Source organism: Coloeus monedula (genome assembly GCF_965178545.1).
Source record: "Coloeus monedula genome assembly, chromosome: 4".
Classification (NCBI taxonomy): domain Eukaryota; kingdom Metazoa; phylum Chordata; class Aves; order Passeriformes; family Corvidae; genus Coloeus; species Coloeus monedula.
The window spans coordinates 20,068,255-20,093,791 of NC_138784.1; the positions used below are offsets into that span (position 1 = coordinate 20,068,255).

Sequence of the window (25,537 nt, forward strand, 5' to 3'; positions counted from 1 at the left end):
GCACAAGTCCACATCAGAGTTAAGACTGGGCCCAAAATTCAGGCTTTCTTTGCAGTGTGCTAGCTCTTAAGCATTATATTGGACTTGTATGAAGAAGGAGTAGCATGGAACTATCTCTCCTCCCCAGTGTAGCTGCAGTGCTTCCTGCATTTTCACAACAAAGTGAATCCTCTAGAATAAATTCCAGGAACCTTATTTCAGTTGTTCTGGAGACAGTGATTACAGAATGAGGGGAAAGTTGTGGTAGCAACAAATGCCTTGTCACTGTCTGAAAGCTGCCTTGGCTTGTCTGTGCCTTTCCTGCCCTGTATCATGAGGACTCAGGCAAGGTTTGATGCATGTTTGGTCTCCATGCATATGATGTGAACTGCCAGGAAGAATACACAGTACTTACCCAAACTTCATGCCCATCCTGGGCTGTTCTTGAAAAGGCATTGCCAGCATTAAATGGCTGCTGTTAGAGAAAACAGATTTTTCTGATGTTTCACTGCCTGCTCATCTGCTGCTGCTCTGTGTATCTTGTTTTCCCACAAGGGCACCTGTGTTGAATGATTTGCATTTGCCCTTGCAGTCTGGGGCAGGTACCTGGAAGAGGTAGTCTGGAACCATGATGGGAAAAGGAGGAGGCTGTGGCCTGGGGTTTGCTGGTACACTTCGTGCTTCTTCACTCATGTGAGTTGTCTAGAGGAGCCACCACAGACCCTCCAAGGTGTCCTTTGTGCCATGTCTCTGTCCTTGCTGGCTCTTGCAGCTCTGGCACATCAGTGCCTGGCCCTCAGCACCGAGGTGTGACTGCCAGCTGGGCATGAATCCTGCCTCACCAGTCCTTCCCTTAGTCGGATCTGCTGGTGCACTTCCAGCCATGCCTCATAGTACTGAGAAACCTTTCAGAAGCATCATCTGTATGGGGTGGGGAGTGTGGAGGGAGAGAGAGGAGGGTTGTGTAAACTGTCTCTAAATAAAGATTTGCTCCCGCTGTCTGTGGTTAATATTGATTTAACATATTTTTGCTACAACTCAATTTAGTCTTTACTCTCATCCAGCTGTGGGATCTTTGGTTTGCAATTGCCTGTGTGATTAATCCTTTTGTGCATTTCGTTCATTGTATGCATAGTGTCAACTCTCACCTAGCACATCACATGCTGAAAAAATCCAGAAACCTGCCTTGTTTTCATTTGCCCTGTTGCACATACATATCAGTGTATTGTTTTTGGTGGTTTTTTTTTTTTTCCGAACAAAATTATCCATGGAAACAATGCTGTAGTGTTAAACTTACATCCCTCCTTCCTTCCCCTTCTCTCACACCCTTCCATCCTTCCTAAACCCGTTAAAGGTATACATAATCATTTGGCTTTCCTGGCCGACTGCCATATTTTTTACATGAACAGCAAGGCACAACATTACCCGTGAGCCTTATAAAGGTCTTATTCATCTGACGGGCTTGTGCAGCACTTGGCGTGGAGAGGAGGAATACATGCACACAGAGCAGGAGGAAATTCTGAAGGTGTGCTTATGAGAGAAACGACGATGAGCACGGGACGTCGGGTGAGGGTTTGTTTGAGTTGAGGCCCCCTTGGTGTACTTTCTACTGACTGATGATGGCGAGTGCTCACCCCAGGTACCACCCTCAACTCTGCCACATACATGCACATTTGTGTCTATAGATCATTGTCCCCATCTTGTCCTGTCAGCTCTGACCGCTGTCCTGTGCCTGCTGGGCAGGGACTATATCCTCCTGCTGCCTCTCGTGCTTGAGGGAGGTGGCAGTGGGACATGATGTCTGACTTCATGTGCACAGTCATGCTTGTGCATCAGCATTCATACAGGACAGTAACATTTGTTGTGTTTTACTCCTCCTTTTTTTTTCTCAAATAAATAGGGGATCATATGGACAGGAGAATAGTTTGTGGCAACTTTCTGTTCCTATGGGTATGCACATCCTGCACAGGTTTATCTTGAAGTTTGACATTCTTTATGCTGAATTATTGCACATTTTTGTTGGTAGTTTTGAGAAAAGTTCTTGCAATTTTTTTGTCTGTCCCTTTAAAGAAAGCCAAAGTGGTATAAATTAATCTAGAGCTGGTATGAAGGTGCCTGTATGAATTTAATGTCTTGTCTGTAATGAATTTAATCAGTGTAAGTTTTATGTGAAGGACAAGACCTATTGAAATTAAATGCTCAACACTCCTCCTGTATTCTGCTCTGCTCTCAGTGTTTACATGCAGCTGACCCTTATTTGAAGATCAGTGAGATTTTCTTGCTTGCAGAGAACATGATTAATTAACTGAGGGGCAGTAATTCTGTAATCAGTAACCAGTGCAGTGTTAACAGCCCAGATGAATCAGCCTGGTTGTGCATCCACAAAAGCACCATCATGGGCATTTCTTCTTCCACAGAGGGAGCCTGTGCTGGTGCTCTTGGGCACGGAGTCCATTTCTGGAAGGGGCAGTGGGATTGTGTTATGAAATGCCCGAGGCAGACACTGGCTTTGCCAATGGGAAGCTGGGCCTGAGTCTGAAGCTCTGCAGTGATGCTTCACCCCTCTAGTGTGAGCTCAAACTTTGATGGAGGAGTATTTTAACTTGATGAAAAGTGATTAAAAGAGCTGTGGATTTCTCTTCCCCTCTGCCAGAAAAGAAGTATCATCTAGCTAGGGTAGCATGTGTCCCACCTTTTCATGTCAGTGCTCCTCTCATGCTCTGGAGGAATAAACTGGGCTTAATGCATGATTCCGTACTACAAGATGGTGATGTGCAGGGAGTATGAAGAGGTCCTTGATGGATACAGCTCTGCTGTCAGAGCTTTGAGTTCTCTGGTTCCCTTGGTAGACCTCCCCTTGGTCCTGGGCATGGTGGCTTTACCATGCTGCAGTGGCACACAGCTTTGCCAGGGTAGGGTGTGATGCCCGAGATGAACCTAAGGCATCAGGCTTGTGGTCAGTTTGGTGTACAGGTAGTCCTGTAGCAGTATGGATTTGGTCCTACAGTCATACTTTTGCCATGGCTGTTTGAGGTAGAACAGGAAAACAGTGTAGGTTGCCTCCCCTCCCACCCCAGGATCTGGCCAGCTGTAGTTGTGGGTTAAATCCTCAACAGACAAGGGGAGGCTGTGCTTTTTTAAACACAGAGTGTTAGATAATATGAGGCTGTAGAGTTTTTTGAGAAGCAGTTATGTATTTCTTTTTCCTTTAAAAACATATCAGATTAATTTTTTTCCACAGAAGTCAGTGGAGCTCTGTTGCTATAAAATCCTGTTAAGAAAGATCATACTTAAACTCTGGCTTCTGGTATTAGTGGGGTTTTCCAGGTCTTTCCTAAGATTGTGTTCCTGTTGGTATGTCAGTAACACAGATGAGCATTTAGAATCTCATGTTGTTTAAGAAGCCTCGAAGGTATTTTCCACTGGATAAGGTCTGTTTTTGAGAACATAATGTGTTTATCACAGGTTATCAGATCAAATCCTTTATAATTTTCTCAAAAAAAATTTTTTTTAGAATAAAATGGCATTGAAAAAAGAATTTGAGTGTTTCCTAATATAGTGCCCCTTAACCTATCTGTCAAAGTATTTTTTTCCTTGTAATATGTATTTGCATACTGTCTAAGTGCTGAAGTGCATTTTCCTAGTGTTATGGCTTGCATGAAATGTAACTCAGAAAAAGCTCAGCACACCTTCTACAAAGGCTTAATATAAGACTTAAGCACTACTCAGAGTTTAATGTAAGCCCTGTTTTGATGGGCTGAAGTAGGATACCTGCTGGCTTTTTGCACAGTGATTAATTTCACCTGTGAGGCTGGAGTCACAATTGATGTTGATAAGGGGATGGCTTACAGGGAAAGCAGGCAGCATGAGGATAAGTATGGAGGCCCTGCCTTCAACTGGGTATGGTAAGAAGTGTGGTGGGCTAAATTTGACATGGTTTTTTTATAGCTTGTGATATATAGGAATGGGTAGGGTTGTGAAAATAGAAATGAAGGCCTGTTTTCTGCTTTCTAATGCTTAGAATGCAGCAATAAACAGCAGTAAGAAAGTCAAAGGTATGGATGAGAAAGTGTCAGAGTAAGTCTGGGAATCTCCTGAGATGCCGAGCCCAATCCCCAGCGACTGTAGGCACCTGAGTCTTTCCATAAACTCATAAAACTTTAAGGCTCCATCTTATTAGGTGAGTTTGGCTCCTCTATGCAAATTAGCTCAGTTAACACATCCTTGTCTTCATGCCTCAGACCTCATTAATTTGAGGCAATTTATTTAGGAGACCAGTAAGAGGTGTAGTTAGGAAAGAAGTAAAAGGGCCAAGATACTCAGTTTAGTGGGTGGATTTTGTGAAAAATTTTGCAGAGTTGTAGATTTCTTTCTCATATCTAGGGAAAAAGGAAAAAAAAAATGGGAAGAGAGAAGACACAAAAAGAGAGTAAGTGAAAGATGTAGGAAAGTGGTGTGTGATTTTTCAGTCCATAAAAACAAAGATGAGAAGACTTAAATTTTTAATTCCGTTTGCAGAATATAAATACCATGTTGAAGGGGAGGGGGCTTTTAATTCACTGATTATAGCTGGAAACTCAGGCACAGTCTCATGAAAGCTGATCTTGGAGCAGAAGCCAGCACTGTGGGGCACTTGTGTAATATGTGACAGCCAGCAGATACAGAAAGCCAACATCTGTTTCATTGCCCAGCACCCACGAGCCAGCTTCATGCTTGAAGAACAGGCCAGGGTCTGCATGTATATGGTAAGACTTTTAAATGTCACTGGCAATGGGGAAGGGAACATAGCTGAGGCTTCTGTGTCACCTCCATGGAGTGGTACCAAAGTGGGGAGCATGCACCCCAAGGGATGTACAAAATAATCCATTAGAGTGCAGGAAGAAAATACTTCTGTACCTCTAATTAAAACAAAAAAAAAAGGGATTAATACATCTTTATCTCATACTTTCTTAATTTCCATTTTTGTATATGCTTTATAATGTACATAATTTGTTAATAATGTACTACATGTATATAATTATAAATAAGTACCTACCCATACATTGGGGGGATGTGATCAGAAATGTTCTACTGAGAAACAGGAAAAATAACTAATTGATAAGATACAGTATGATGAGTTGGACAGTGCATGTTTTAATGCAGATCTACAGTGTGCTGTGGACATTACTTCTCTGAAAGTCTTGCACAGGGATGCTCATCCATGAGAGAAGGACAGAGCTAAAAGGACTTCTTCAAACTGAGCACAGCGGTGAAACTGGAATGTTGGCATTGTCCATTTCTACGTCTGGTTAAAGCATTATAAAGGAGAGGGTATTGGGAACAAGACCAGCATTGTCACAGTAAATTTAAGAAGTATGTTCAATCACTTATTTGGTAATTAAGAAGTAATCTTCATGTTTCCCAAATTATTCACATACTTCACCTTCAGTCGCTCTACTGCCTCTATACAGCAAGGGCAAAATCCTTATATTGCCTTTACGATGTTTAAGCCTTATTTCTGCTTTCCAGAAATCAGATTTTGTCAGTCCTTCTAATGCTCTGTAATACTTTTTTATTCTAGCAGTACAGCCAATTAACACAACCATATCAAATGAGATTACTTGCAGAGTGGGTCTGATCCAAACCCCACTGTGGTCAGGGGAGGAACTCCCATGGTCTTCAGCATATTTGCTACAGGGCCCAGGATAAAAAGCTTGTTGAAATAGGGTGGTTGAATGAATCCCTATCCCTTTTCAATAGATTTGATTGAGCTGTGCTAACAATTTTTTCCCAACTGGGAAAAAACAGATAACAGCATGTTTGCATATGCGCTTGTGCTCCCCTCCTTCCTTTTCCCCTCCTCCCTGCGTGCACATGTATTTAGCACAGAGGCAGACGCGTGGTTGTGTCAACTCACTGACATGAAGCAGCACATCTCTGATAAAACTGGGACTCTGTTTGATGTAGTTGCAGTCAAATGTGCTTGATTTGAATAAGAGATTTTTTTGAAATCTATTTTTATGCAGATTTTTAAAGCCTGCAAGGTAATGAGTCAATAAGACAGCTATTAACACTTCAATCTTTCTGATACCCAGGATAAGAGAAAGCAATGGATGAGATCTGGCTGTTGTAGATTTAGCCAGCTTTTTCATGCTTGGGTTCAGTTAGCCCTGGTTTTATATGCTGAGTTTTGTGTTTGAGTAGTTCAAGATTTTTGCAAATGTGAGGTTCAGCTACATGAAAGACTGTTTAGGTGTGCTGAGATGTGCATCCTTCCTCCACTTCCACCTTTATATTTCTCTTATAGTGTTTGTTTTTTGAAAGAATCACACAATAACTTTCACTGACCTTAAAAATCATGTGAGAGGACTGCTGCTCATGACTGTCCTCGTGTTTTCTCTGTATTGATCACAGCAGGCTTGAATAATGAGCTTCAATTTCTCTCTTTAGTGTAGGCCATGGAAACACTGTGTCCAATTATTTGAAAGAAAAAAAAACCATAGAAAACACTTGATTATATATTTTAGAAAGAAATTTTCTTTTTTTTCATGCATGGTCCTGGCATAAATGACAGACACTAAATATTTTGTTTATTTTGCTTGCCCCTTTCAGGGTATGATCTTAGTTATACTCACTGAAAGTTGCCTGTGTACAAACACAGGATGCTATTGAATGTATGAAGTGTGCCTAACATTCACATATTTATGAATACTACATGTTCAGACTCACTAATTATACATGACAGTGCAGATAATTAGGGGTTCGTGTAGGCACGCACTTGGTAAAATGGTACAGACAGTTGTGAGTTTCAGCTGTGTGAAAACTGTGTCTCTACTCTTCAAATTACAGCTTTTGAAGGCTAAAGAAATTTTATACACAGAGCAGGTAGGGCAAACCCAGCAGTTCACTTGTTGCCTTGCAGACATGCAGCAGACAGGCAGCAGTCTGCTTCCTGCTGACTCGGCATTTCTCAGGGGTGACCTACAGGCCTGTGTGTTGGTGAGATGCTCTCTCAAAGCCCTGTCCCCCTTTCTAAGATGCAGACAAATCCCTCATTGTTCATCTCAGGCTTCCTCTCTTATATTTTCCCTTCCTTCTATACACTGTTATTTCTTCCTTGTGTTACTGGTACAGCAGCCAGCAGTTTCAGCTGGGTGTTTCTGTCAACTCTTTGGGCCAATGTAATCAAAAATTATTTCCTCTGCTACCTTCAGGTACCTGTATTTGGACACACACATATACCTAACGTGATGATTTCTTTTTTTCTATAGAAAAAGCTGTGTGCCTGCAACTTCCCTTTGTTTCTTGATAATTTCTGTGTGATACCTAATTAAGAGAGAGCCCCTATATTTGGGTAACTGAGTGTTGATTTAGGAGCTTTGTCTTTTGACACCCAAGTTTTAAAAATGTGGCTGCAGGCAGCAATGCAAACGATATAATCTTTCTCCTTTATAAGGAGAGAAACACTGAAATACGTTTCTAATAAGTGGGGATAATGGGATGTGGAATATGCAGCCTCTGGGTTATTTCTTGTTGTTTTTTTAATTAAATCCAGGAAAGTTTGTTTTGCTTAAGATCTTTGTAAGCTGAGAGTTGTGGTGTACCATTTGTGTGCAGAACTGCTGTTTTGCTGCCTGAACAGAAACAAGACCACATCCAATTCACTGACAAGGTGGATAAGCTAGGGCAGCTAATGTGGATGCTGTAATTACTGCATACCTGGGGTTCCTTGGCTTCCTGAGCTGCCATACCATCTTCCATAAGCACTAAATTATCTTTAAAAACGAAGAAAAGCTGCCACATGCTTGCAGCAGTTGAGAGACACAACCTATTTTATCACCAGCCACAACTTGCTAATGGAACAATAGGAACCACAGTAGCCTCGGATAACTGGTCTGAGGATGTTTCATAAGGGCCTCTGAGTCATCTCCCATCTATTTGTTGTAATGTTTCACCAACCAGGTGCAGGCAAGTCCCCGACACCCTTTGACCAACATGCCAACAGCTATAACTGTAAAAACCTCTTTTTTGTTAGCTCAGCCACAAGCAATTCAGATAAGCCAGTTCCCAAATTTTCTCCCATTGCCATATATGGCGCATTTGAAAGCCTGTACCAGCGGTCAGGCAACCAGAGGCACACCTGCAAAAAAAAGGGCTGGGCTGTGCCATAAAATACAACTCTGTTCTAATAGAGTTGCTTCAGAATTAAAAAGCAACTCTTCTCCTGGCTTTGACCTGCCAGGAGAGAAGAGTAATAACTCAGTTTTACTTTTCAGGAGGTTTAAGCCCACAGGTGGCCTGGCCATAGTAACAAGTCTCAGGTGCAATATAGGCTGCTAATAGAATAATTGGTCCTGCTTGCCAGCGTCTCCTAGAGTGGTAAACCAGCGCAGGCATGGCTGCTGAAGGATATGTGGTCTCCTCTGGATGTATGTGTTTTGAAGGTGAGACTAAGCCTTCTAAGATCTAGTATTACGAGCAGGTTAGACCAATGAGCTGTTTCTCAGTTTGTAGTGGAGAGGAAACTTTCTTAGAGATTCACTATATCAATATGTCTTTTAGAAAGTGCTCTGTGTCCTGGAGAATGTGTTTGGGAGTGCTGACTTTGAAATGGTAGGTTTTTGCCACTTTTTTCCTCCTTCCTTAAAAGGTGCTTTAGGTTACTGGCAGTTACTGTAAGTTGGAAATTTTTCTTTACAGCTGTTCATACATCCACACATGCTCATTCCCCTGTACATCTACAGGGTGGCAGGGAATCCTCTAATGATGTTGTGCTGGAGTGGTAAGCTTCAAAATGATGACTGCATTGTGGTCTGGTATCTCTGTTTGTGACTGTGCCCTTTAATAATAACTTCTTCATGCTCACAGGGAAATATTTTCTTTTGGTGTTTCTTCCCTTTCCTTCAAAGAATTACTATTTCCAGTAGTTTTGTTCGTTTTTGGTTTTTTTTAAGTTGATGATTATTGTTTATTTATTTATTAAAAATGTGAACGATTTGTGGAATGATTTGTTTCCCAAAGAAGCTTTATTTCATATGAGGAAGAGAGATTTGTCTTCCCCTCGCCCCCCCCCCCCCCCCCAGAGGTTTTTGTGTTGTTTTTAGATAGAAGGCTACCTGTCCTAAAATATATTTAATGAAACTGTGTTACAATAAGGTAACAAATGCTACCTTCTAATAAATGTTTCAGTACAGAAAAGCTTAAACGTGTCTGGGACTGCTTGGCTAATTGTTAGATAGCTTGGTGTCTTTGCTTAGACTTCCATTCAAAGAAGCAAAGTATTTGTGTTTGCAGATAAGCTGTGGGCAATTTCTAGCCAAAGTCTTTTTGTTGCTGCCTTTAGTTATGTGACAATTTTCCACTACTGTGGAAGGGGCCAGTGCCATGACTTTGTCACTGATTTGTATTGGTAGCACAAACCCCTCCCTGATGGGAGAGGAGGAAAATACTCCCTCTTCTATCAGTAGCAAACAGCAATTAGAGCAATAGTTAATCACTTGTTTATTTATAGACCAGAATGAGCTATGCTTCCATCTAGTTTGACTTCCTGTTTTTTAAGGCTCTGCATTATCCCTTAGACTTTGTAGGGGGAAGTGCTGCGTGGTGCAGGGTTTTGTTTGGTTGTACTTTTTTTTTTTTCTTTCTTTAGAAAGAAAGGGGGAATCTTCTAAAAGCTGAGCGCTGCAGTGAGTCCATTAGCATCCCTGGTAAACTGTTTTAATCTTTACGTGCCCTCAACCCCGAGAAATGGCATCTGAATTCAGGAGTTCATTTCTGTAATGTATATACCCAACTTTGTGAATATTTTGGCTTTGTCCTGGAAGATGGGGAGCTGCTAGAGCTGTTAGAGCTTGTTCCAGTGTAAGTATTTGCAGGCAGCAGTCAAGGCACATCCCAACTTTCTGTTCAATATACTGCACTGACATTTAAAAACTTGTTTTATATTTTTTTCCCTATTCTTAGAGCTCTTTAAAAATATCCTTTGAGCCCCACCCACTACTCTCATGTCTTTCCTGAACAGTACTTTGTGCAGGGGTAGAGTGGTTGTTTCACCAATGCTCTACATGTTGTTTCCTCACTTGCATCTGGTGGCCCCTTTTTTGAAAGGAGGTTGTAGTGGAGTGGGGGTCAGCCTGTTCTCTCAAGGAACAAGAGATAAGACAAGAGTAGATGGCCTCAGGTTGTGCCAGAGGTTTAGGTTGGGTATTAGGAATAATTTCTTCACCAAAAGGATTGTCAAGCACTAGAATTGGCTGCCTGGGGAAGAGGAAGAGTCACCATCCCTGGAGGCATTTAAAAGACATAGATCTGGTGCTTAGTGATATGGTTGGGAGTGGAATTAGTGGTGGTGGGTTGATGGATGGACTTGATGATCTTGGAGGTCTTTTCCAACAAAAACATTTCTATGATTCTGTGACCTTTCCAAGCAGAGCCTTCCATCCTGGACAGAGGGTATGTGTTCCTGCTTCCAAGATGTATCAACAGGCTGCCAGGTGACTTCAGTTCCCTGTTCTGGTGCTGAGGCATGTCCTTTTTTGTTTTGTGCTGTCTGACCCCTCTTCATGTAAGTGATTAACTTTGCCAGGAAAGAGCTGTAGAGCCACTGTGTGTGAGGGTAACATTTCACACAGTGGCTGAGCTGACCCTCATCACTTGCAGCTACCAAAAGGGGCATTCACCTTCCCACCACTGCCTTCCTGGGGCTAAGACACTCATTTGGTCCCCTGGGGGACCTATCCAGGTAACTATGTGAGTACTCCTCTCTCCTTCTAGATAGATACAAAACCACCAGCAAAATATTTTCGTTTCTAGTTTGCTGGTTTAGTGGCTGGATCAGCTTCAGCAGGGATCAGAAGAACATAGAGAAAGCAGCAGGAAGGAATATGTGGAGGTGGGCGGTATGGAGAAGGGTGCAACCTGCTTCAGCAGCAGTCAGCTCTCAGATTGTCTCAGCTGCCTCCTGCAGGCCTACTGTAATAGATGAATTGGACCCTTAGAAATGCCATGGCCAGGATGGATTGGTCACTATTCAGGTGAGTTGGACCATTTCTGCTGGTGTTTGATGCTCAATAGCTATCAAACAGCTGCTGGAACAGATTTCCAGCAATCAAGTCCCATGGCCATGCCTATGGCCCTGGCTCAATGGCAGCAGGATGCTGCAGACAGACCCTGGACATACTCCTCAGCACAGAAAATCTGAGGTCAGATTTAAGTGGCTGTAACTCATGATTCCTTTTACTAGTGTTTAAGAAACTGTCTGTAAATCCTCCTAGTAAGAGTCCTGTGGATCAATACCTCATGATTATGGGTCACATTTTGTGGTCAAGCATTGAACCCACTTTTAGCTTGTCTTGGTTAGTGTCATGTTAGTTCTCTGTGTAGTGTGCAAAATGTCTTTTGGGCAAGATGTTATGTGGTCTAGTGTTTCTAGCACATTGGACTAGCCCAAGCAGATGCTGTTGGGAGAGTTGTATTTATCAACCATACCCCCACACCTGTCAAGAAAACTAACCCTAAACCCACTCCAACCCAAAATGAAAGGCTTGTTTGACAATATTGAAATGCATTAATTACATTCTCCTCAATTAATTCTTCTCAAAATTCTTATGATAGTTCCATTACTTTATGTAAGGATGATGTCAGGCTTATTGTTACTTCTATTTTCTTCTTGCCTCTTTAGATTTTGGCATTATGCTGGTAATCTTTCAAAGGCTCTGAGTTGTGCTAATGTTAAAGATCAGTATTGTTGGTGCAGAGCACCTTAGCCATTTTGCTAGGTGTATGTTATGTGATGCTACTTAATTTTGAAAATGTTCATCTTCAGCAGGATGCTGCCTTGTTTTTTCTTCAGTAAGTTGTACCTTTTCTACTGTACAAGTGCAATAAATGATTTTTATAAGTATTGTCTAAATGCTGATGCCTGTAGATACAAAAGAGAAATCAAATGAATCAGTCTTCTAAACCAGTTCATGTAGGCATCCACCCAGTTCCTTCCTCACATAACTTCCATTTTCTTCTTTTCTCTTCTGATACTCTTTAAGGTTTGTTATCTTTTTTTTTTTTCTGTTTTATCTTGAGGACAGGGAAATTGCCACAGTAGGGAGCCTTTACTCCAGCTTGCTTGTCCTTAGGCTAATGTGTAGTCATGGGTGGGTTCTGGTCCTTTACACGGATTGAAAATAGAAGGAATTGAGAAGGAGATTCTCTGGTGGGCAGCCCAAATAACAGAATAGAACAAAACTAACTGTAACTATTGGGACCATGGAATGAAGATCTTCAGCCTTGTGTATCAGGCTTTTCTTGAGCATTGTTCAGTAGGGGAGCTTCCAAAGGGGGACGAGAACAGTCCATTGGGGGGGGAGGGATGGGGCAAATGCTGTATAGCAGCGTATCGTCCCCACCTCTGCTGCAGATGCATCTTCGAGGGATAGACTAATGTTAAAGATGGATGTTTAGTGTGAAAAACCCATCAGTGGTGTATAATGACTCTTGTGGAAAATGACCAGTGTCCAAAACATAAAGAATGTTTAAGTGCTCATTTTGCTCTGTGGGAAAATGAACAGATTTAGAGTGTGTGCATGCATGCACATGGATGTAAATATATGGATATATAAATAAATATAGAAGTGTGGTTTCCTAAGGGATTCAAAAGTATCTCAGCTTGAGTTAGCTATTCCTAGTGTAGTGTCAAAGTAAATAAGGCAGCCACTGTGCAGTGTGGTGTGCCAATATGGGACTGCACCACCTTATGTGGGCCTTTACATTGCAACCACAGTCTTCACTTATCACTTGAGGAAGAAATGAAAAGTAAAGATTATCTTCATTGCTCTGGTAGTGGCCAGTGAGGGTCACCTTTTTCCAGGCTGCACATGGTATATTAGATATGTGCACCACTCCGCTTTACAAGGTTTGAGCAGATTGTGCTAACATTTTCCTGAGTGTCTTTTTTCATATTCCTCCAATTCAAAGTTTTCTATCCATTCCTTTTTTTTTTTTGGCCATCATTGGATCTTCCTATCTAGCCTCTCTTACAGCAGGCACTAAACTTCAACTCCCCAGAGATATGTAAAAGTATTTTTCTTTAGACATCCAGCTTCATGTCTTATGGTTAGCTCCTTGGAGACAAAGTAAAGCTGGAAATAATGATGCAGGCCTGTAATGAGCCTTAAAAAAAAAAAAAAAAAAAAAAAAATCATTGTTTTAGTTAGGACAAGAAATACATAAGTTCCACTGCAATAATTAATGTATTTCGTAATATCAGAGTTTCTTCCTCATATCTTGCTCAAGGTGGTGTTGAGATCTTGTATCTCCTTTCCAGTAGGTGACTTCTCTGAGACTTCATCTGCCTAAGAGGCTGTTTCCCTCAATGAGCTCTTCCTGCCAGGATTCTGTCATTTGTATCACATCTTGCTCTCATTCTCTTCTGCTCTCAATCCCAGTTCTGTTGTCAGCCCTTTTATTTTTATAAACTTTCTAATCTCTTTTAAAACCCCTGTGTATCATCATCTAGTGTCTTTGTTCTGCCTTGGAAAAGATCACTGATCTGCACCCAGGTGCTTGCAGAGAGAGTGAAGAAAACCGGCTTCTCTGGGCTTCAGCTCTCCTCTTGCCTCTCTGAAGGTGAATTGCTCATGCTAATGACTCACTATCTTTACTTCCCTGTGGAATTTTAGTTCATTGTGGTAGTTAAAAAGTAATCAAATGACAGTGCACAGACTTCCCTCCACTTTAGGGGACCTGGTGCTGATCATTTATTTATCATTTTTGTTTCAGCAGGAGCTGCGAACCCCTGTCAAAGATCAGGGCTCTGCTGTGCACATGAAGGGTGTGGGATGTAATGGAAAAGATGGTCTCTGTCTCAGTGAATTTGCAGTTGAGGCGTTGAAGCGTTTTGCTTTCATGTGCCAGGAGCATTTGAAGCTGTTTAACTGGAGGAGAGAGGGTGAGCTGGGACAGGGGTGCAATAGCAGGTCCTTTGAGAGATGCTGGGAAGGGGGTCCTTAATGGATTCATACGGTACGTTACTCGTGCAGTGCTATGTCAGATGTTAAAAACCCTGGAGTCAAAGGGACAGGCGACAGTCATAGACTTTTCCATTGTTAGCAGGGAGCAATGATTACAAACTGCATTCAGGAGCCTGCCAGATAAACAGGTTGAGAGAGAACATGACCAATACAAGAGCAAAGAGTCTTCATTAAAATTAGTTCTTCCTGTCATGTGTGCAACTGCTTCACAGAGAGGGGGACTGCGGCTGTCTGGATTATGGAAGATCCAGACAAGTGGGCTGCAGAGTAAGCTGTCATGTGCTATGACACCGAGTAATGCAAATCAACTCTGTTCCAGGAAAGCCATTTCCACATCAGCCTCTACATGAAAACTATCTGACTTGAACAAGGGTTTCTTCCTGAAGTTAAGAGAATTATTCCTAAGGATTGGAATTTGTCTCTGTCATGGAGGAATGGCCAGAATGGACTTCAAAGTGCAGTCAAAAGATGAGATAATGTGAAACAAGCACTTCTTTTTTAATAGCCAACAATCCAGAGAGAGGAGCATGGCAGCTTAAAAAGTACATTGCTGTCTGAACCATCCAACCCGCTGTTTTACAAGTAATGCATAGCGTTACTGCATTTTTCAGTGCTTAAAGAAGGAAAATACCTCTCAGCCCATTCTGCTCAGGGCTTGACACTTCATGCATACCCAGTGTTGCTATTCCTGTGTGTAGTGGGCTGCTCAGTCTCCTTAAACTTGAATGGGTGATTCAGAGCTCCAGGAAACCCCAATTGCCTTTGTTTTGCTTTTAATCTGGATGGCACTTGGGAGTAGCACTTGAGCCTGCTTTTTTTAGGCAGTTTTTCAAGTTCAGAGGATCTCCTTGAAGTTTGCTTCCTGCAATCCTTTCATCCAGTCTGTTTGAAATTCTGTTTTTCCTCTGGCTTTGTTTGGCATCTATTCAACTATCTTCTGTTTTGTAGGAACGATTTTCTGCCTTTGTTAGTGGCCCACGATAGCTTACTTGGGCTGGTGATTGTGGTTGACTGCTCAAGCACACTGAAAGGTGATTGAAATAATTTTGCTGCTCCTCCTGTCTCATGCCTGTGGTTGCTAAAGGGTATTCTGCTAGTCCTGGGGTAGGAAATATGCTATGCATATTCCTTGCTTTATCTGCTGTGTCTCTTTATAAGATGAACTCACATTATGAAAAGGACTGAATTACTCGTCTTCTCTGTGAGCTCAACTCTTGTCAGTCCACAGGTGCTCAAGAAGTCATGAATAAGATGCAAAGGAAAAAAGGAGGCTGAGTTTATTTTCTGTATTGCCACATTGCTTTGAATCCCACTTCTGTACTTCCCCTCACTGTTCATGTGTTCATGAGCCCTGAGGTTGGAAGGATTTTCTCTTCTTCCCTTCAGAAATTAATGATGTTTCTCCCTGGTGGCTCCAGTTCTGTGCTTTGCTTTTCATGAAAGGAGCTCCAGATACCCTTTACTTTAATTCTAGTGGTATTAAATCATGCAGCAAAGTAGAACTCTGGACTTGCACTATTTAGATGCATGCATGGTAGCTTCTCTTGTTCAATTCTGAGGCTTTGCAGCCAGCACCAGTGCTATTTCGTAGCACGTTGCCATTTGTTCCCTGAAGCAGTCTCACTTCCAGTGGGTCTTTCTATGCCGCTTCAGGTGTGTGGGTCAGCCACCTGCCAGGACATGGGATCGCTCCTCCAGAGGTGCTTGTGCTTCCTCTGTACCCTAAAGATGTGAAAATGAAATGTGTATATGTGAAGTATAATTTCACAGTTTGTGGTAATTTGGGGTGGTTGTTATTACAAGGAAAGATGAGAGAAATGGGGGAATGAAAAGCTGAGCAAGAAAAGAAAGATAAAGCGGTATCTTATCTCCGCATGGCATCAGAATACTCTTGGTTTTTGAGTCATGGGGAGCCAGCAGTGTCTCCAGTATGAATTTCAAGTTTATCATATGCTGTCTGGTATGTACAGACATTCTAGCATCTTTCCTGTAATTAAGGGTCAGACAACGTTGTCATTGTCACCCTTGTACTATAATGGATTAGACCCTGCATAAAATAACTAGCTATGAGCTGAGATTTTATGTGTGCTCTCAGACTGAGAGCCAGCAGTTCCTTTATTTTCAGTCTGGCTTAGTTAATTATAGGTGGGTCTGAGAGCACCGCAAATTAAGGCTGTGTAATGCTCCCATTATACAACTCTATTTTAAATTGCTTATTGCTTTATAAAACTCCAGGCAGCTAGGATTGAAGTTTTCTGGGGCTGCTGGTGGAATTATTGAAAAATTTCAGTTAAAATGAGCTCTATAATTTCTGAGACAAATGCTAAGGAAAAATGTTTGGTTTTATTTTGGGAGTCTCTTGGTGTTTGGGGTTTTTTTCTTTATTTTATTATTCTTTAGAAGTGATATTCTGATTTTTACATTAGCTTTAAAGCAGGGTTTCAATATTTGGTGAGAGGAGGTGGGCTTCTGTCAGTGGATGTACTTTTTGCCTTTCTCATGCAAATTTGGACAAATTTTAGGTCTTTGAAAAATTACAGTTAGCACATGTTCACTGGAATATCTTCTGTTTATATATAATTTTAAGCTAATGTTTTCTGATTCTGTCTTTACTAAGCATGTTCCCACCCTCTGTGTGTGTGGAGGGTTGACCAGGTTGGTTGCTCTGAGGGACTGAGAGAAGCCTTTCTCTAATGGGATTGTGTTGGCATGTGATAGCATCAATGGGGCTTGGGCACAAGAACTGCAAGCAGGGAGCCTGTGCAAACAGTCTGGTGGGAATGGCGTTAGGCAAGGAGAAACGGGGATAAATTGCTGCATGGAGGAGGGAAATGGCTGATACAAACCAGGGTGGGACTGTGTTGGGAAGGGATCTTTTGGGGAGTTCATGATGCAAGGTGTTGCAGGGTCTGGGTGAGGGTGGCAGTACAGTCAGCTCCAGTGAGAAGCGGGCTGGGACTGGTGGCAGGTCCATGGATGAGGAACAACAGGGACGTGGCAATGGTGCCAGAGTGATGCCTTAGGTTTTACCTTTTATATTTTTCAAATCCTGTACTGCCTAGTGTGTAACTCTGAAGTTCCTTGTAGCCTGTTAATTTCTGCTCTCTCATGCTAGGTAGACATAACAAAGCCTCTCCGGGCCTGCTCTCCAAAAACACCCAGACCATCCCAAGCCCAAAAAGTATAAACCAAAAGCTTCTAAAGGGGGGGCAAGCTTGGGGAAATTACATCATTAACTGAAGCTTTAATTGGAGAATTAACCCTGATATGCAAATGAACCAAGCATATAAAAGTGTGAAGAACTCGTGGCCTGTTGTCCATCTTGGTGTCCATCTTAGCAATAGCCTCTGGCTCCCCAGGGGGTACCTTTGAGGACCTTTCAAACAAATACCTACCTTTATTCCCTTATTCTTGTCTAGTCTCTGTTTCTAGGAGGCCTCTTCAGGCATCAGAGGAGCAGATGAGAGCTCACTGGTAAGATGTCAGCACCCAGAAAGATCCCTTGCATTTTGGTTTAGGAACTCATCAATTCTGCTGTTTTTTTCTCTCCGAGGAAGTATGGAGAGACTCTCTGGCATGCTGTGCCTCACAGCTCCCTTGTGTGAAAGACAACCTGCTTCTTCCATCAGCTCTTCCATTAGCTCACTTGGCAAAGGTCTCTGCCATAGTCTAGGATCTTTTGATGACCCCTGTGGATGCAAAATGATGCAATATGATGTATTTTTAATGAGTTTTCTTTTTTTTTTTTTAATGAGAACTTGCAAAGAAAATTGCTTAAAGACACATTATTGAGGTTGTGAAGTCAAGCCCACACAAGTTAGGAAATGCCAGAACAAAGTTGGCCTGTGGACCATTAAGTCAGGCTCTTTGAACACTGTGAAATGATCTCTGGTGCTCTGATCATGTATGTTTCTGGTCGATAGGATCTCTGCCACATTCAGTGCACTACATGGATGGTGGCTCCTTGGGGTTAACTTAAGTAAATAGAATTAGTTCACGTGCTGTGTAACTGTGAGGTCTGAGCATTCCTCCAGAACTGTCTGCAGGGAGGTGAGTTGTCCCTGCAGTCTGTCACTGCTGCTCAGTTGAGATTACGAATGGGGAAGATGCCTGGAGTTTGTTCCAGTTACTTTGCCCCTGCTTTGGTACCTGCCATATATATACTGACAGACTGGTCTCAAAAAAGGGGATAGGAATGTGTTCCCCACCTCACCTTCAGTTAAGGGAGATATCTCTGGCCCTAAAGCACTGGGAGGTATTGAGCCTCTTGAAGCTTTCTCCCCCCCACGGCTTTCTTGGCAGGGTGTGACTTCATGCAAACCTTGTGCCAGCTGGTTCTTAATGGTGCTGAGTGGCTCTGCATGTGCTGTTGCTGTTAAGGAATGTGGTACAAGACCTGAACTCTAAAACCAGTTCCCTGACAGCAAGAGACACCATGCAAGTTGGTGTGATAGACCACGACTGCATGGAATAAAATATGAAAGGCAGCTGAGGTAGGTCTAGAGGGAACGCAGTGTGGCTTTGCCTGCACAGCACATCACTACTTGATGTGTTGCTAAATAACATTTTGGGAGTTCAGCCACCATAGCACTGCAACCTCTTTTTGGCCTTATGAAATAATGGACCACTGGCCTAGTGAGTACCTTCTTTATGTCAATGAGAAGCCAGAATGATCAGGCTCCCAAAAAGACTTTCCTTCCTCAATTTAAATATGAAACTGTATCCTACATCCATACAATTCTTCCCGGTATGTAGGAATGGCTGAAGTGCATACAGAAACTGATGCCATGTTTTCTGCAAAGGGAGTTGGATCACTAGGATATGAACTTGCATTACAATTAGGAAGGCTGATAAGGTTGAAACTTCATATCCTTTTAATTAAGATGTCCATTTGCAAAATTAAGATATGTAATTAGTTGAGGAGAGAGGGAAAAAAAAAAAGTCATGAAATTTCACTGTAGTTTCTGAATGCCATGTTTCTAGCAGTGCACCTGTTTTTGCAAACTTCAGTCGTCCGGGCTGAAGCAAGAACATTTATGGCCTTGAGGCGGAACCATTTTCTTCCGTATGCCCCACAATATCTGTCTGAATAAACAGGCGCTTGAAGAAATTACTCCCTAATAAAGGTATGGTGCCAGTGGTGCTAGGGAGTGAAAGGAAGGCTTGGTGTGTGGTTCAGGCAGCGGGGCTGGGACGTGAGCTGAGCTTAGCTATCAGCTCTGACCCACGCTTCCTGCAGACAGCGTGTATGGCCTCACGGATGCACTGGACATGAGATCCGCTGTGGACAGTCCTCCTGGTGAGGAGACTCCTCTTTGTGGTCATGTGGAATGGGGCTCCCACCTCCTTTCCCAAGGTTATATATTGCTATAAGGAGCCAGCAGCCTCTACTGCTGTTGACCTCCATCGTTTTGTTTAAAGGTGTTGAGCCAACAAAGAAGGGCTGAAGCTGTAGATTTATGACTCTTGTTCGTTTGCTCTTCATTTGGGAAAGTCACCGCCCAGTGTGAAGAGGTTGCACTCTGAGAGAGGTGATGAAATATTGTCATTGACCTGCTGTACAGACCATCTGTCTCTCCCAGGGCTACTCTGGAATATGGTGAAGTGTGTTGCTTTTTCTGTGTGGGCTTTTTCATTTAATTGGCCTTGGTTCACTGCTAATTTTTAAGAACTTAAATCAAAGCAACCCCCAAAACTTTAAATACGCTGTGAGAACCTGAAGCCTTATTACAACCAGTCTCGTGAGACTTGGTTCTCTTAAGAGACACTAAGGAAATTTTTTGACAAACCAGAACAGTATGGATTAAAAGATGATTGTTAGCAGATAGATGAGGTATAAATTTAATATTGGGCATATAATTTTGCCTTTTCTGCACACTGCTCCTGATGTATTTGCAAATCTTTCAATGAAATAATGTCCTATGATAATTTAGGTTTTGCAGCTGGAAAACATCTGCCCCTGTGGAGGCAGATGGTGCAAGTGTGTGCAATGTCTTTCTTTTTCTTGTGCAATTATGTCAAAATTAAGGCACTGTGAGTGCATGCAAGTGATTAAGGAGAGCAAGTGTTACATGGAAGTTCTCATTATCCCTGAAACTGTTATTACAGCCCTACAAATTCATGGTTAAAAAGTATAGATTTGTTGAGCTTGAAAATTAAATTGCAGTACTCACATATCCTTATCCCAAACTGACTAGTGTGTCTCTTGAAGATTAATTTCAGTTCATTCTTAGAGGCATACTTGTGGATATTCAGTATCTCTTTTTGGAGGTATAGTAATAATTCTAATACTCTGAGCTTGATATTCTACACATCCAAGTGTATTTTTGTTCAGCAAATCCCTCCTTTTCCACCACAGGTACTGCTGGGTAACAGTAAAGGACAATTTGATAACCTGTGTTGACCAAGGAAGAGGGATTTACTTTCCCCATATATCTCTCTTCTGTTTTCTGAGAGAGTCCTTCAGGACCTACCTGTCTTTTGGGGATGGACAGCTGATTTAATGTTGTGGGTTTTATTTTTCTTTCAATGAGTACACTTTCTGGAGGTGATAACCAGCGTAGGGTGTATCCTTCTGGGATGGTATCCACTTTGGCTGCAATACTCACCCACTTGCAAGACCTGATTTCTGTGTGTTCCTTTGTCAGAATGGGACCTGATAATGATTTTTCTACCTTAAATATCCTGAGCAGCAGACAAGAGGAAAGGCTTAAGTGGTGGCAGCTCTCCAGTGACCCTGCTGCAGTATTCATAATGCAAAATTTCTCAGTGAGGGCAGGGAGCAGAAAGTCTGTAGGGAGCTTTGGGATGATATCAGTGTTTTAGTGAGACTGGGCTCTCAGGGATGCTTGTGTATTTTTTCATGAGCCATCATTGTAAAGGTGGGGAGGCTACCTTTATTTTGTGTATCATCACTACTCTGTGAGCAAACTACATCCCAGTGTTAACTGGAATCTGGTACAGGTATATGTAAATAGACACAAATAGGTAAAAATGCATGGTGATTGTCTCTTGTTTGGCAGGAGTGATTTCTATTATCTCAGCAAAATACTTTGTTTTCCCAGTCAGTCTTGCAAAATAATGCACCTCCCAACAATGAGATTAAATAACATCACTTTTTTTTTATCTCTGTGTCCCAGTTTATAGCTTTTCAGATATTATTAGGTTGTGTATTACTTAGATGTAGAAGGAATGACGCACTTTCTCTATTGAAATTTGGAGTAATTTCAACAGTATGTTGAACTCCACAATGCAGAATTGGAAACTCTGCAATCTTGTCTGCTACACAAATTGATGACCCTGAATGGTAGACTGTGTAATACTTTTTCTCTCAGTACTGATCAGTACTGACCTGGCTGGACAGATGGCTAGTTCTGTTGATTATATATCCTTCATGACTTATATTAATGATATGTTTCTCTTTTTTTCTTTATTTTTTTTTGCATGGTGTTTTGTGGAGAGAAGTTAGTATTTCGGAGAGTTTATATCTGCCGTGCTGGCCTACAGGAATGTATTTGGCACTAACTTTCTTTTAACAGTTGTGTTTAATATATAGAGGGAGCATTTAGCTCTCAGAGGCCATCTGAACATCTTCAAAGGGTTATTGCATTGTTTATAGATCTACTTCATTACTGCTGTTCCTCGGTTCTTTTTGATATCTTGTCACTTCATTCAAAATATAATGCCAAGCTTTTAAATTAATACTTGTGCAGGAAGCCACACTTGTGTAAATATTAGGGTGTGTTTCTCTTTTGAGGGAGAATGTGCTAGATTGTCCAGTAAATATTGGTGCCATCAGAGTTTTATCCTTTTTATGCCCCTCACTTTGCACAGACTCGTTCCTCTCTTCCTCTTAAAAAAGCTGAAGTGTCTGGGGTTTTATCTTTTAGGTTTTGTAACAGTTTAATCTCTTATTCTGCTATTAGAAGCTTACAGCATAGTCCCCTGATTAAGAAAATAAATTTGATTAATTTTCTTTCCTTTCCTTTAATGTTTTCCATGTATTTCTCTTACATTTGGAAAATTTACTAGCTAAAAGTGTCTGTTGATTCCCTCCCCCCACCCCTATTAATTTATTCTATCGCCTTTTGAAGCTTTTTAAACTTCTGGAGTAGACAATAGTCTGTGGCAATGAGTTCCATAGTTAGTATATTTATTTATTGGAAAAGTGTTTCATTTTTAATCCCGTCATCTGAATATTCATTTGTGGATTTTCATACAATATTTTTAATTTGTGGGTAGTAACTCTTCATTTATTTTTTAAGCCTTGCAGGATTTTAAATGTATTTGTCATAACCTGCACCAGTTGCTTCTTTTTTCCATGACTAAGATTATAGCCTGTCAGCTTGTACAGAAGTGGTTCATTAGCTTTGGTTATCTTGGCCACTTCTTAGTATCTCTTCTATTTCTAGATTTTGCATTTGATTTAGCCTTTCTAGTCCACTGGTAGGTTTTCTACTGTCACTGTGTACCCACAGCAACAGCAGGAGGTTTCCTGATACCTGATTAATTTTTGTGATAAAGTAATATAGAAGTGTGTTAAGTGGCAGAGTGAGAAATAAGACTTCCCACTGGTGATAAGGCAGGCTTGGAACTGTTTCATTTAGATGTACAGCTTCTCCAGACAAATGGCTTTGCCTACAAGGCCACCCTTCCTGTATACACTTGCCCAGCTTCTAGCCCACCTTCCCTTCCCAGCAGCAAAACCTAGACACTGTTTTCCCAGTGCCCTTTGGATGCTGCTCTGAGTTTACTGGCCAAGTGTGTGTTGTGAGGGTGCTGAGTGACCAAATCACATAAGTTGGCCTGTTTGAGTTATCAGCCTCTTCTGCCTCAAAAGGCACAGGTTTGTGCCACAGAGCTGTCAGATTCCTGTGTTGCTGGTGTTCACTGTGTGTTATACAGGACAATTTTTCTTTTCCCTTTTTCTTTTCTTTTTTTTCTTTTCCTTTTTTTTAAGAAGTCCATAAGCCACTCTTTCCTCTCTCTGTCCCCCACCCAAAATAATGAGAATGAGCTGAAACACTGCAGAGACGGGGGGAAGCTTTTAATATTGAAGGTTGCAGAAAGTAAGCTGTTCCATTAGAAATGGTCAAAGTTAAGGCTATGTGTGCAGTGTTAGATCCTTCTGTGCGTGCAGGCCTGTCAGTCTCTGGTCACTTGCATACTGTTTTCCTCTCTGTAAAACATCAGGTATTTCAACAACACGAGAAATGTTGTAAAATCATAGAGTAGAGCTAGATATGTTTATTGAGGACATTTTTTTTTTTTCTCCTCCTGCTGGCTTCACCCTTTTGTTGTCATATTTCAGTCTGTAGCCCGACTATACTGCTTCTCTCTCCCATCTCATTGTAGACTGTCGTTCCCTATCTTTCGAAAACCTACTTCAAATGCAGCTGAATAAAAAGCAGTGGAGAAAACCACATTAGGAGGGGGAAAAGGAAAGCAAATCCTCAGCTGTATGAAGCTGCCAGTAGTGTTCAGAAGCTGACAATGATGAACTGTTCATCTAAGCATAAATAGTCTTCACAGTCTCTGTGTTTCTTGCCTTGTGAAATGGTACTCATTATTTTTTTTCCTTTTTAAATATTTGGTGATCACATCATTTACTTTGTCTAGTGTAAGCCTCTGTTGCAGTCACTCTTCACTTTGCTGTACATGAAAACCAGGAGTCTACAGATGGTCTGGTGTGCCATGAAATGAGCAGTTAACTGTAGCCCAGCCTGGTGTTTTGTTATCTGCCATGTATTTTACAGTGAAAACATCAGGATAGAATACTGCAAAATTGACAGGTTTCCATTGACAGGGATTTTAATCTTTTTTGCTGTTTACATACTGAAGATGAGGACTTTGCTATGACACAAAGACACTTCAGGAAGGTTTCAAACAGCAGCAGCAGCAAAAACAATCCTCTCTTTGGGGAAGAAAATGTATCATGTAGGCTGTTTTGTCATTTTAAAGTTAAAACATTTCTTTTCCCAAGAGTATTAGCTGAGGAAAACCTCATACTTTTTAAAGCAGTTAAGTAGCCAAGTAGTCAATAATACGTATAAAATGTGTAATAAACGTTGACTTCTGTGCCTTTACTCCCTGATACCTTGTCACACTTGACATAATGTTCCTGCATAGACTGAAGACATGTCATTGCTGTTGAGAGGTTTGTGTTTGTGAAGGTTTGTACAGCCCCATTAAAAAAGGAAAATGATTGCTATTCAAAAATGATTAAATCTCTATCTCCTGATTATGATTTTTGTAAAATATCTTCACAAAAGAAAATCCATTAAGAAAATAGGTACTGTGCTGCAGGAAATATCAGCAAATGGAAGCGCACAACAAAAGTTGTGTCTTTGGGTAATCAAAGCTGCTGCTGTTAGCTCCTGCTCTTTCAGGTTTCACTAATTGAAGTCCATTGACTTAAATCCATTGTTTGTATTAAGAAAGGGGGAGGGGAGGAGAAAGAAAGGCTCTGGGGTTGCGTTTTAATTTTTTCCAGTATTGTCCCTGTCAACATGCCACAGTTTCATCTGAAACAAGGGATGCATGAAGCTTTTCAGTCTGGGTTTTGTTTCCCTGTATTTTTTATATTTGTTTAATTTGCTGACTGGCAGCTCTAAAAAATCACTTCATCAGCATATCTGGCCCAAATACTAGACTTGACTTGAACATACTGATAGTGTCTTGGCTCATGGACAACTGAGACTGGTTTGAATTTTTATTCTGTGGTGTGTATGGGTAGAGGTGATGGAAGAAGAAAATAAAAGTCTGAAAATCTGTCTTGTTTCTTTCCCAGCAATGCCACAGAAGTCAAGCCCCAAATGCTTCTTTTGATCTTGTTTGTAACCTCATGTAGCTTTGGAGAGTCACTTCTGACTTACAAGACCCTCTGTGGGAAAAGGAGCAGCTCTCTAATTCCACTGCTCAATTTTGCAGGCTTGTGTTTGAGTCCCTTGGTCCTTTTGCCCTCTCTGAAGCACCAGTGTATTGCATTTACTTTTGTGACCGGAGGAGCTGCCAAGCAATGTAATCTCATTGGCAGCTCTGTTTGGCCAACAGAGAAAGCATCTTCTCCCTCTCTGAATCCAGGGAAGTCATCTGAACTAGTTACTGTGGCAAGTCCTATCATGGCAAAATCCCAAATTAATTTACTACCTTATCTTTTTTCCAGGTACTCCACATCTGCATTCTCCAAACTAAGCAGAGTAGGGATCCGACATCCTCCCCCTCTTCCTTTCATTGGAAACCTGCTCTTTTTCCGTGAGGTAGGATACATTTTCTTTGTATCAATCAAAGTGATGGGAAGAGTGGATAGGAGGCAGGAGGAATTGAAGGGAGTCCTACAATTCACTGGTACCATCTCTTCAAGCATGTCCCTCTGGAAAGGGCAAGCAAAACTCAGCTTTTTGAATGAATTGGTAGAAGCAGTCATGCGAAAGCACCTGTAATTCCAGGGTGAAGTAAACTTGAGGGAAAGAAAATTTGTAAGCTCCTGCAGTTAATAATTTGAGCTTTTCCAAGAAAGTTCATACCCTCAGTGAAACAAACTTAGTTATGTGAAT

General features: G+C 41.5%; 1 protein-coding gene across 1 annotated transcript in view; it reads left to right on the forward strand.

Annotated features, from left to right (window-relative positions):
• Positions 1-25,537, forward strand: part of TBXAS1 (thromboxane A synthase 1) — a gene marked incomplete at both ends in the record, with an annotated part of 227,535 nt that overhangs the window by 27,809 nt on the left and 174,189 nt on the right. The window contains one exon of the mRNA XM_082280876.1: positions 25,147-25,240. Coding sequence (XP_082137002.1) covers positions 25,147-25,240 — 94 coding nt within the window. The remainder of the gene's footprint in view (positions 1-25,146; positions 25,241-25,537) is intronic.